General features: G+C 51.0%; 1 protein-coding gene across 1 annotated transcript in view; it reads right to left on the reverse strand.

Moving 5' to 3' along the window:
• Window positions 1–13,658, reverse strand: part of Ccdc88c (coiled-coil domain containing 88C) — a 123,522-nt gene that overhangs the window by 47,950 nt on the left and 61,914 nt on the right. Inside the window, 6 exon segments of the mRNA XM_036206178.1 lie at window positions 8,075–8,233; window positions 8,526–8,607; window positions 9,548–9,732; window positions 10,105–10,245; window positions 12,271–12,354; window positions 13,324–13,382. Coding sequence (XP_036062071.1) covers window positions 8,075–8,233; window positions 8,526–8,607; window positions 9,548–9,732; window positions 10,105–10,245; window positions 12,271–12,354; window positions 13,324–13,382 — 710 coding nt within the window.

Here is a 13,658-nt window from a genome sequence, read left to right on the forward strand (position 1 = left end):
ACTTTTCTCCACGGCCCTCCGCTTCTCAAAGGTCTCTGGTTAATAAGAGGCCCAGACTGCCACCAGTGACATTAAGTCAGAAAACAATCAATGAGGATCTCAAATCAGCAAAAGGGTCCAGCACTCTCTTTGTGGTCTGTGGTGATAAAGTGTGTACCCTAATAAACTTGCCTGAGGATCAGGGGACAGAGCCAGCCACTAGATTAGATATAGAGGTCAGGCAGTGGTGGCACACACTTTTAATCCTATCACTCAGGAGACAGATCCCTCTGGATCTCTGTGAGTTCAAGGCCATACTGGACTACATAAGATTGATCCAATATAGGAGAGAAACAGGGCTGGTCAGTGGTGGCACACGCCTTTGATCCCAGCACTTGAGATCTCATGCCTTTGCTTGGGAAGCACACACGCCTTTCATCCCAGGCAGTGATGTCTGGGCAGAGGAAGGTAGATAAGGCATGAGGAAACAGGAACTCACGCTCTTTAGGCTGAGGATTTCGTAGAGCTAGGAACTAGTGGCTGGCTGCAGTGGACTTGGGAGTCTACTTTGTCACTAAGTTGGGTATTTGGGTTTCCATCCTCCCCTGCTCCTGAGGTACTGGTAGCTGTCCTCTTCCCCCACTAAGGGAACTTTTGGGGACAGGATTGTTACACTTCTTTTCACTGAGTCTTGTAGCAAGGGGGAGCTAGAGGTGGCCTCTGTGGTGGCCCTTGAACGACTTAGATACTCTGACAGGCAGGGCAGCACCAGCACCCAACAGGATCATCTCTAAGCACCTTTCAAACTGCCTCTGCTTTGGTCTCGACATCCCCAGTATGAGGTAATGACATTCCACCCTGTTCTGCACATCTTCCACCTCACAGGACAACGAGCAGCCAGGAAGGATGCTATGCTCAAGCTCCTACAGGCCAAGGACTCCACTAGTGGTCTGCAGGGGTGAGAAGGCTGACTCCATTGCTCTGGGCAGCTATCTGACATACCTATCTGCCCGAACCAGGAGGCTGTTATCGAGCCCAACCCTGCCCTGTCCACAGCTGGGGTGTTTAGACAGCGACAGGTTAGACTTGAGGTCCTGTCCCCAAGTGACTTGAGAGTCCACTCCTGACCTGCCATTGTGACTTGAAAGAGTGACTTGGGACGAGAGGGCCAACTCCATTTCTCTAGCTGTAGGGACTCCCAGGTTGGATAACGGTGTCTAAGTGAAAACGTGGGTTAAGAATGTGCGCACAATTCCCGGTGCCCAATGTCTGAACTCAACAGCTCCAGTCACAGACACTTCACACCTAGGAAGGACAAAGTTCAACCCAGCACTCACCCACGAAGCAGCTCCCTTGTCAACAGACAGAAATTGATTTGCAAGGGCTTAGGGGTGTTGCTGAACAATGGAGGACTTGCCTAGCATACACGAGGCTCTTGGCTCGGTCCCTACCACTAAAAAACAAAGCAAACAAAACGTACTGGTTTCCAGGAGTGCCTCTTGACCCACCCCCACCCCCAACACCAAACATCAGAGGGATTGTGGGGTCAAACAAAGTCTCTTTTCCAGTGAGCTTGGGGGTCACACAATGGCTCCTGGCGTCCACTGCAACGGGAAGCCCAGGAGTGCTGGGGAAGAAAGAGCTGGACCACTGGACCCATAGCAACAGGCTTCTCACTCCTTCCTGTCCTGTCTCTATCCCTCATCCAGTGCCTCACCCCTCAGCCATGGAGAGTCAAGGGCAGGGTATGTTCTACCCTGACCCTGAGGGCCGGTCTGCCTGCCTACAACATGGCCTGATCCGAAGAAATGTAGGGACTAGACCAGAAACCAAAGGTCCCCTCTACTCTGTTCAACTAGACAGATCTCATCACAGTCCCCAGAAGCAAAAAAAGGAACCCCAAGGCAGAAAGAAGAGAAGACTACCCACCCAGCATCTGAGTTTCCCTCGGCAAGCTCCCTGGAACTTAACATTCTTCACTTGGGACAGGATTGCTTAGTTGAGCATGAACTGGGGGAGGCTGGGGTCTCTCCATAAGCACCTCTAGTTCTCCTGTACCCTTTTCTTCTCCTTAATGGCCAAGGCTCCCCCTCATTCTCTGGCAGCCAGTCAGGGATCTGGAGACTGCCAGCCACATTCCTATCCCAGACCACTTGCTTAGCAACTGTGATGCCTTTTCTTGTCTGGAGAAAGGAGGCTGCTATACCTCACAGGGTCACCATGGGCCTTATATGCTATGGTGGACCTAGAGCCAAACACAGGCCAGGATCTACAGTCACTACTGCTCACTTAAAGGCCTCGCTGTGCACCTGCTTTGTAAAGGACCAGAAAGCAACACTCTCTGTTGGGGCTAGAGGATGGGGCATCGTGTTCCAATAAAACTGTACCCATAAAAGCCAACGATGGGCTGGGTTTAATCTACAGATTATTGCTTGCTGGCTTGAGGGCAGAGAATGTCCCTGGCACAGAGGCCTTATGATCAGAGAGGCACAAACTATCTGCCTGGGCTCAGAGTCTGGTCAGGAAACATAGAAATATACATCACAGTAATACCATATTTCATACACTGCCCAGAAAGATGGGGGGGGGTGTTTCTAAAGAAAACGTGAAGCAAGAGACTGGGGACATGGCCTGCTGTGCCCACAGACCTAGGCCTGCTTTCTGGCCCCAAGAGGACAACTCCTGAATGAATGAGCAGAAGGAGAGGTAGGCAACCTGTAAAGTCTGGTGCAGAGGCCCGGGGGTAGGGTGGAGTAGGGTGGGGTGTTTGGAGGGGGGTTGCCAAAGGGTCCCAGCACTAAGTGCTGGACAAAGGGAGAGCATGGAGTCATTCCGGCCAAGGAGAGGTATCTGAGAGACCACTGGAGAGGGCACCCCAGAAGCAGGGCACCCAGGAGCAGGCCAAGGGACTGAGCAGCATAGTCAGCTTAGATTCAGGGAGGGCTTCTGTGCGCAGGCGCTGGAGTAACCAGAGCAAGCCAGAGGAAGCAGCCAGAGGAGCGCACAGGCTTCAGATACCTCCTGAGGACAGCAACATGCTGGGAGGTGAGGACATGGGTGTAAAGGATGGTGGGTCCCTGGGCCTGATCCATGTGGGGTGGGGTGAGGTGAGGAGAAAAAAGAGGAGGCGAACCAACCCCTGCACAAGTGCAAGGAAAATGACTGGATCCCACAGTCAACACAGGCCAGTATGGAGGGTAGACAGTGATTCTGGACACATTCTCTGGGACGGAGATCTGAGAGCAGGAAGCAGCCCAAAGCTCAAGGCACTGGGTGCTACTTACTGAGTCCTGGGCATGCCCCACTGAAGATGACGGGCAATCTAGAAGAGCTAGGAACCTCAGGGCACAGGGGAGTGAGTCAAACTGTCCCTTCCTGACACTGGACTCTACTACTGTCATCTTAGGGGTGTGATCTGGGAACGGGGTTGTCAGGTACCAAACATGCTGGAACTGCTCATTAACCCAGCTCCTAAGGGCCGGGGCCTTGCCAGTGACCCACCCATCTCTCTGGCTGCCTCCTCTCTGCAAGACCTGTTCCAGGGTTCTCTACAGAGAAGGGCTGGCTAGGATAAGCTTGCTGCAGGCATGCCTCTGTGCCTGGGAGGCCAGGGCAGGACACACCCCTCCTTTCATAACAGGACAAGACTTACCCAGCACTTGGCAGAATAGTGTACTGCTGGGTCTCTGCCCCTCTGATTAGTTCAAAACTAGCACTTTCTAGAAGGCTGTAGATTACACAGCACAGGGAAGGCCACTGCCACTGTGCCCAGGATGCACACAGCATCCGGTCATCTGCCTTTTGCCTTAGGCAGAAATTTTAAGCCAATCACGAAATACTGAAAAAGAAAACCTTCCAGGCTACGTCTCTCCCTGACTAGCCTGACTGCAACCCTCTTGCCCCAGGCAGTGGCCCCAGGACCACTGTTTTCAAAGGGAAGTCACCTGGTCTAGCTGTGTACCCACTCCACACTTTTTCCTGGCTCTATGCTGCTCTCAGTTATTCAGTTTCTACCCTTCTGTGAGCTAGACCAAGAACCACAGGAAAGCTGTTGGAGTTTAAAAACAAACTAAAAGCTTGCGGTCTGCATTTTACTAATGAAATTCCACTTGCCCTTGGACCTGAGCCCTTCCTTTATCTCCTCCTCCCACCAGAAACTGACACTCTTTCTCTGGGGATCTGCACTGGTGTCATCAGGGAGGATGTCGCGGTCAGCCCCCCCCCCCCCAGCACTGTTACCTAGACGTGTCACCAATGTGGACAGCTGACACACAAGCTATAGCCAGACTCTTGCTTAGATGAGCCTGCTCACCTGCCCATCATAACTAACTCCCCTCATTCCAGTCTCAAGGAGAATAAAGCTCAGGCTTCTCTCCTGCATTCTCCCAAGAGTACAGAACGCCACATAGCAATGGCTTCTTCCACTTGGGGCAGGGGTTCCCAAGAAGCTTGTGCCTTCTGTCATGTGAGGTAGAATCCCCAACCCAGGGTTGGAAGCCCACATGGACAGAGCTGACCACAGATAGGTATTGAGTTCTGTAATTCTTGCCTGTGCAAGTGAGCAACCTGCAGCCAAGAGCCTCTGTAGGAAAGAATGCATGGTAGCACACGCCTGTCATTGTAGCACTTCAGGAGGCTGAGGCAGAAGGACCCAGCCTCGGTTACACCATGAGGCTGTTTGAAAACTGGCAAAGGCCCACCAGCATGGGGGTGCAGAAACACCATCTACAGAAATGCAGACTTCTGAGGCCTGCTCCTTAGGAACTTGGGAATCCAGGAATGCAATCAATAAATCTCTCTCTCTCTCCCTCCCCACCCCCCCCCCCCCCCCCCCCTCTCTCTGTCTCTGTGTGTGTGTGTGTGTGTGTGTGTGTGTGCGCTCACGCTCAGATGGGTGTGTGGGTGGGTGGGTGTGGTGAGGTAGAAATCCATGTGTCAAGAAGGCCAGAGGTTGGTGCTGAGCATCTTCCTCAGTCACTTCCCTACTTTTATTTTAAGAACTCACTGACTGGCCAGCAAGTCCCAGGGATGGATCCCCTATACCCACCTCTGCAGAGCTGGGATCCCAGGAGCAATCTGAACTCAGGCCCTCCAGCCTGTGTAGCAACCACATTACCAACTGAACCATCACTAACATTCACCTTTGAAAAAGAAGGCGTGTGTGTTTTTTTATATGTATAGGTATTTTGCCCGCGTGCATAGAAGAGGACGCTGGATACCCTGGAATTGGAGTTAGACAGTTGTGAGCTGCCATGTAGATGCTGGGAACTGAACCTGGGGCCTCTGAAGATTGGCCAGTGTTCTTAACCAACAAAGAGTCATCTCTCCAGCCTGAAGTGTGTGTTCTTAACAGGCCCCTGTGATTTAGACCACAGCTTGAAAAATGAAGAGCTAAGATTCAGGGAAGGAAGGAGTTTCCTAGCTTCAAACTCATATTTCTGTTTCATAATTAAGTTGATGTGGTCAATTCAAAGGGGCTAATGTCCTTTCCTTAGATCGTCATGTGTTCTAGACAGGCAAAGTAACACAGCTTCACAAAATTAAGCAAATGCAACATAAAAGAATGCAATATATCTTTGCATCATTAAACAAATGTAACACATTTTAAAATAATACTCTACAACAAAGGAGACTGGAGGTGTCCCTGTAATTCCCACGACTGTCTCCACATTGCTCAGTCAACGTCACCACAAAGTTCATCTCATACTAAAAAGTGTATCAAGTGTGGAGAGGCTAAAGAAGGTATCATAACTGTTCTTCACGTTCTCTAAGGGGTAAAGATGCTCACATGGCTGTTGGGAATTCCCAATCCAGGGAGCATCCAAGTACTGTGTGCTCCACCATTACCTGAGTCCTGAGGTCATACTCCAGAAGCGCAAGCTTCTCTTAGGCCCAATCCACCAGGTGGCTCTGACCCCACAGTTTCTGCAGACCCATGCAAGCATCATCTGCCCTGAAAGGTCTCATGTAGACAAATACATTCTTACTATTAAGAGAAAGAATGTGAACCCTAAAGAACTACTTACTTCATGATGACTTATAAAATTAATAATAGAAAAAGTGTTGCTGTACTGAGTCAGATGTTGAGAAAATGGATGGGAAAGAGTCTCCCTGCAAACCTTTTTCTATGTCTAGATACTTCCTTTTGCAGAGAGCAATGACTCCTGTATCATTATCTTCACCACCACCACCACCACCACCACCACCACCACCACCACCACCACCACCACCACCTCCCAACAGAGTAGATTGTCTGCATGTTCCAGGGAGAACATTGGGACAGTGTTGGAATGAATGTAGAGTCTGGGTCTGGGACCCACCCATCTCTGGGGAGTGAGTCCTGGCCATCACATGATATTCCTGACCTTGTCTGGCAGGGGAGACCTTTCGAGGTCACAATTTCAGAAGGATCTGCTGAGGCAGCAGTTTGGGAAACCTGTACAAGACTGTGCCTGAGGCTCCAATGGTAGCATCTGAATAAGCATCAAAGCCCAAATGGCACGCTCTCTCCGCCTAGAGCCCTTCAGGCCAGAACTTACACCTCTCCACACGGGCCGAGGCAGTGAGCCACGAAGCTGTTCCCAGACAGAGGAAGGCCTGGGCCCCTGCTCCAGCTCCTTGCCCAGAATCCAAGGTGTCTTCCCAGTAGGGAGCAAGGTGAGTCATGCAGACACTCACATTCCTCAGGGGGACACTCCCTGAGTTGGTCTGAGAAGCAGTGCTCAGCCATATCCTCACCTCAGCAACCCTGTCCGTGGCAGGCTAAGTGTGTCAACAAGAAAGGGAAGTCCCACAGCAGGGATGACCGGGCTGCTAGAGCCGAGCTCAGTGACCCCAGAAGCTACCAAGAAGAAACACCAAGGAGGCTGAGGCAGGACAGCTGGAGCCCAGGAATTCAAGGCCATGGTGGGCAGGATAGCAAGACCCAACCTCAGAAAGAAAAAAAAGAGGGGGACAGAGAGTAGGTGAGAGCACCTGCTATGTGCGGTTGACAACTCACGCTCCACCCCTGGAACCCACATCCAAACTAGACAGAAGGGGTGGGAAGGTAGCTCAGTGGTTAACAGTTCTCAGCACCTATCTCTATAGAGCAACTCATAACCTCTGACCTCTGTAGGAACCTACACACACACACACACACACACACACACACACACACACACACACACACACACACACACACACTGCGTGTGCCCACACTTACAAACACAATGGGTAAAGTAACCATAATATGTTGGCACAGCCTCCACTGCCTGTGAGCAGGCTAGGGGACCCACACTCCACATCTGCAAAACTTTATTAGCAGCAGTATTTTTATTTTATAGATACGGAGACTGACATCTAGCAAATAGTCCAGAAATTGCAAACCTTAAGAAGCAGACCAAACCAAACAAACAAAAAAACAAAAAAACAAAAAAATCAAAACAAAAAACACCCCCTACAAAAAAACAAAAACAAAAACAAAAAACCCACACATAAATAGAAGTCATCATTATGTTATTGTGATGACTGGTTTTATGTCAACTTGAGTCATTTGGGAAAAGGGACTCTCAATTGAGAAAATGCCTCCATCAGACTGGCCTGAAGGAGTTTCTTAATTACAGATTGATATGGGAGGGTTGTTGTGGGTGGTGCTGTGCCTGAGCGGAGCACGCCAGTAAATAGCACTTTGCCAGGGCTTCACCATCAGCTCCCGCTTCAAGGTTCCTGCCCTGCCCTCCATCAACAATGAACTAACCACAAGCTGCAATCTAAAAGAAACCCTTTCTTCCCGAAGTTCCTCTTGGTCATGGTGTCCACCACAGTAATAGAAACCCCAAGACAAGCATGCAGCGGGAGAAAGAAAAACGGAAAAGCATGGCTGCCCTTTATCGGTCGACGCTGTTCCCCCTCACCCACCCGACATCTGGAGAGGAAAGAAGGACGAGAAGGAGAGCCAGGGAGGACCTAGGCAGGAGGGCTGTGGAGGAGGCAGCTGCTAGACTGTGGCTCTCTGCTCGGACCCTCCAAGGACACACGCTTGGGAGGCTGTGTCCAACAGCGCAGGGTGGAAGCCTGTCTGGCCACCTCACTCTATCTTGAGGGTGGCCATTACCTCCATGCGAGCCTTGTAGAAGTCCACATCGTGCAGCTTCTCCTTACAGCGGATTAGTTCCATCTCCAGTCTCTCCACACGGTTGGCCTTCTCCCTCAGCGAGTCCAGCTCATCCCGATAGGCACGGGCTGACCGGGCATCAGCCGCCAGCTGGACATTCTGTAAGATTGGAGACGGTGCAAACCCAGCTTAAAGCCCTCATCTGGGGAGGAAGAAGGGTCGAATCCCTACAGCATGAGATCTCCTGGTGGCCCAGGAGCTGTGTCCAGGCCACCCTGTGGAGTCTCCCACACTTTAAGAAACACAGTTGGCACCCTGGGAAGCTCTCAGGACGACAACTGTGGACGGCTTTGCTGGACAAGTCCCATTATACATCGTGACCCCCTGGGACCGGATACTGGGGAACCCCAGCCTCAGCCCCTGCATGTGCAGGCCCAGGCCTGGTGCTCACATCTTGCTTGGCCTTCTGAAGCTCCAGGAGCAGCTGGTCCACCTCGTGTCTGGTATCTGCAAGCTGCTCCGTCTTCTCCTCCCTGCACAGGTAATTAGGAGAGAGTGTGAAGGGGGGTGGGGAGGATGTTTCTTGGCGGGCTCTGGGAACAGGCTGCTACTTCTAGGACCACAGAGCGGAAAGGCAGGCATGAAGGCTTCTGGGGATCTGTGAAAATGTTCATGATGTTTATTCTGTGTGTTTGTACACACATGTGCATGTGCTGACTGGGGTGTGTGTGTGTGTGTGTGTGTGTGTGTGTGTGTGTGTACCCACTCACTTGTGCAAGTGCATGCAGTACCCATAGATTTGATAGTCCATGTCTTCTGAGACAGTCTCTCATTGAAGCAGGGGCTTGTTTCAGCTAGACTGGCTAGCTAGCAAGTCCTGGGGATCCTTCTGTCTCCACCCCCAGTGCAGGGTTACAGATGTGCTATTATGTGGGTGCTGGGATTCCAAACTCTGCAAGCACTGTACCCACTAAGCCAGCTCCCCAGCTCAAAATTCTTAGCTTTCTAACATGTACCCTTAACCCGGACTCAATCACTACCTATTGTCCCCACATGTACAAGACAGAGAGCCTAGTCATAGCTCTGAGTCCACAGATGGCTCTGTGAGACCAGACGTGGAGAGGTAAGGTTGAACAACTTACTCCCCAGATGAACAAGTGACATTCACAACTTCAAGAAAACAGGAAAGAAACAGAGAGCCAAGAAAACACTCTGTACATCCCAGCCCTAAACTAAGCCTGCATGGATAGCGGCCTACTTGGATAGACAGTCTGGCTGGAGCCTAAGCACCAGGAAGCCCTCCCTACAAGTACAGGCCTGCAGAGGGCTGGTGATGAGCCTTCAGCCACATGGAGCTCGGAGCAGCCCCGCCAGCTGTGCGAACCCAGAGCACCACACGTGCAAGCAAAGTTCATGGGAAGACCCAGGTTTGGTTCACACCACAGGCAAGAGGGGAAAAGTGTCAGGACTCACAGTTCCTGCCTGACGCGCCGAAGCCTGGCCTTTGTGTCAGCCAGCTCCACAGCCAGGTGCTGCTTGTCCTCACTAGACAGGCTGCTGGTGGGGCTTGGTGTGGAGTCTGGGCTAGAGAACTTGCCGGGGCTGGGAGGGTGCTGCGCCTGGAGGTAGTCCCTCTCTTGTGTCAGGTCCACGATCAGCTGCACAAGACAGAGAGGATGGGAATATGCCGGTTCACTGGGGCTCCCTGGACTGGCCCAGTGTCTAGGCCCAGACTAAATGAAGAACCCCTGAGACAAGAGACTGAGAACCAGGAGGGGGAGGTACTATTTAGTGTGAGGAAAGAGTAGCAATAGAAACAGACCCCACCCATGCTAGGCACCCTGGTCAGACCCTTCCTGTGGACATCTCTGCTAAGACCATTCACCACAGGGGCTGTACCCGGGGGAAATAGCGGTGTCCTACCCCAGAGAGCCTGACCAGCAGGCTGGGAGGCATTCAGACCAGAGATAGAGAAAAGCCTCGTCAGGGACCCAGCCGGCTAGCCACAGCTGCCCCACAGGCACACACACCTCAGTGCACTCATCACGTTCGTCAATGAGTCTGCGGAGGTGGAACACCATGTTTCTGGAGAGGGCCTCCAGCTCCTCCGGGGCCACATCTGGCAACTCCAGCCACTGCAGGTCAAACACATTCTCCTGGTTGTGGGTCACCTGTGGGAACATGGTCCAGGATTGCAGAGGCTGCTGTGTTTGGCTCTGGTATTCCTGAACACCCAGGGCCATGTGGTGTGTGACCCAGGCAGAGCCAGAGCCGACCCTACACCTCATTCCCATACAAGGAACAGCATCTTACTCCCCAGACCTCATTAAGCCCTCAGTGATAAATTTCCCATGCCTAGCAGAGGGGCTCCTTAAGTCAGTTCAGAATTCAGGCATATAAGCTGCTTCCCCTTTCCTAGGATGACAAGACACTCACATTCTCTGGGATGCTGTAAGCTGCATTAACTCACAACATAGAGAAGGTGAGCCTTTCAGTGCAAGGACAAGGAACAGGTCTTACCTTATTTCTTAAAATAAAATCTAATGCAAACAGAACACACATGTTAAGCCCCCTGGTTCAGAATAGTGCATACACAGCAACCTTGGTCTCTTTGGGGGAGCTATTTATGGTCCAAGGCGATTTTGAGGCCTGAGTCTCATTCCCACAGACCACAGAGGGCAAGCCTGGCTTTACCACTCTCCTGAGCAGAGAGCTGAGGATCTGGTGAGCTGCCCTCCTCTTGCCGTCAGAAGAGAGATAGTATAACACACAGGTCTCATGGGGACGGTAACACCAGGGAAAAAGAGGTGTCCACTGCGGAAGCACTCAGATGTCTGAACTGGGAGAAATCTTATCCCGTGGTACCCTGCAGCCAGATTCCGAAGGCCAAGCCCTCAGCCTGATCTGCGTTAGGGCTGGGGAGACCCTGAGTCTCAAGGCCACTGTGGATGGCTTCAGGGTCTCCAAGCGGCACAGGGTCACCTGCTGAACTTTCCATTACAGGCCCAATCTCCTCCTCACTTGATTCTAACAAGAGGCTCTATAGCAGATCCTGGGCATGTGGGCTCTTAAGAGGTACCCAATGAATTCCTCGGCCAGCTGCCACAATTGCTAGTCTACACAGGCCTCTTTGGTTGTGTATTTCTTTTCTTTTCTAATATCCTGCAGTCTGGGCAGGAAGAACAGTGAGTAGCAAAGAACTGACAAATCTCAATGACCTAAGTCCCTAGACACACATATTTGCAAAATACAACACCCACAAGGAAATTAAAAGGCAGACTACTTCTTAAATGCCAAGGAGCACAGTAATGGTTGAAAATATGTATTCAATGCTGGCTTTCTCCTATGGCAGCTTTGCTGGGCCTCCTCCTACTGCACAGAGTGGCATCGATCTCCTACTTTAATCCTGGCTTCAAGCTCTGGATCCTGCAGTGCCCCAGCCACTGTGGGAGCCAGGTACTCCAGCTACAGCCATGTCACCAGCACCTGCCAGGAAAGCCCTGTGTCTGGTGCCTCTTCTAATTGCAGTGGCTCTCACATACTCCCATACTTGCATGTACTTACTCTGTCTAATTAAGAGTGGGTGCCGAGCCCTAACCAGGCACCTAGCACCAAAGGTTCATCCCGGGTGGACATCCGCCCCGCCAGGAAGCCACCTTTTCAGATGATACCATCTCAGTCAACCTTAGAGGGACAGGAAGGTCTGGCTTGTCCTTCCCTATGGCAGTGAGCATGTAGAGGCCTCCTGAGGCAGTGTTCTCAGGACTTGGCTCTGACATCTCACTTGGTGGCAGCTTGTTTCCTTGTGTATCACTGACAGCAGCAGAGACTCTATAAAGATCAACTGTTCAGAGCGGGATGACATTTGCCAGAATACATTTTCAGGGCCTATAAATCAAAGTCTGAGCCTAAATCATTTGACAGCTCTTAAAAATAGTCTGAGTCCATATAAGGCAAGAAGAAGCAGGCAGAAGATGACTTGATTGAAGTGTTGGGTGTTTTTTTAAACCTCTATTTTATTTTAGCTTGCTGGCGGCTACCTTTCCAAACAGAATCAATGTGTCTGTGGTGTTATGAAACCTAGAATTAGCGGAACCACTCACAGTGGTGTTGTTCTCAAACTTTTCCACTACGGAGATGCTGTCTCTTGCAATAACCTCAGCATCCATGGCCATCCCACCCCCCCCAATGCCTACCTCTTGGATGTGAGCCACAATGCCAGCTTGGGTCTCAATGTCCAGCTGTTTGATTCTCTCAATGAACTCCTCTTTTCTCTCACACTGTGAAGGGTTACACAAGTTAATGGGAGTATTCATCCAGGTACAGAAAATGCAGGGTGACAACCACACCCACACAGGCCTGGGGTCCTTGTACCTTACCCGCCCCCTCAAGACCGTACAAAGCTCTTCTGGCCACCTACAAGAGACTGGCTTCAGAGGCTGGCCTTTGATCCCTCCCAGGTAAAAACTTAGGTGGGACACAGAAATGCTTGCTTCACACAAGCTCTTCACAAGTAGAGGGAGCATACCTGACTCAGGGCGAGGGCAAGCACACTCTGACCGTAAACGGCCAGAGGGCAACTGTGTCTGCTTAGTGGCACTGGGGACAGAACCCAGGGTTTTATACAGACTAGCCAAGTGCTGTTACGAAGCGTGGTGCCAGCCCTTCGTTTTTTGAGACAAGGTCTCTGTAGTCTAGGTTACTCTCAAATTCACAATGCTCCTGCCTCAGCCCCCAAGTGCTAAGATCACGGGTGTATATCACAACATCCAACTAGATGGTGACAGTCTTACATTTTCTGGGCTCCATCACAGTTCCTCAGCCCTGCCACCACAGCTGGCAAGCACGTGGTGATGACCACAAAGAATGGACTCTGACAGCAGCTCACAAAAACAGGTGCCAGCCGGGCGGTGGTGGCACACGCCTTTAATTCCAGCACTCGGGAGGCAGACCCATGTGGATCTCTGTGAGTTCAAGGCCAGCCTGGTCTACAGAGTGAGTTCCAGGAAAGGCGCAAAGCTACACAGAGAAACCCTGTCTCAAAAAACCAAAACCAAAACAAAACAAAAACAAAAACAGGTGCCTGAGATCTGGCCGATCTGCAGGGAGCACATAGTGCATTACCCTGGCTTGGGGGTCTCCACCTCAAGGCCCCTGCCACTATAAACAGTTGCCACATTGTCTCCTAGCAACTTCTGTAGTGATGAACTGGCCACGAGGAGCCCTCTGCCCCCGCTGAGCAGCCCTACCTGAACAGCACAGCCCAGCACCAACAGCAGCACCTTCTTAATCTCCTCCATGCTCTTCCCTGTGTCAAAACAGCAACAGATTTAATTAAATTAACTGCTTAAGAAAGTCCCAGGAGATGTGTGTTTTGCTTTAAGGAGGAAAAAAAAAAGACTGAAATAAAATCCCCCAGTAGCCACTTCTACGTGCACACTACACAAGAGTTCTGTTTTTTTTTTTTTTTTTTTAACCATGTGAGAATTCTGTGCAGAACCATTTGAGCCCTTTACCATTCACATACCTTGTAAATCTCTCCCCGTGATTATTAACAGACCTTCCCAACAGCAAAAATTTTTAG

The sequence above is a fragment of the Onychomys torridus genome, chromosome 14 (assembly GCF_903995425.1).
Source record: "Onychomys torridus chromosome 14, mOncTor1.1, whole genome shotgun sequence".
Classification (NCBI taxonomy): Eukaryota; Metazoa; Chordata; class Mammalia; order Rodentia; family Cricetidae; genus Onychomys; species Onychomys torridus.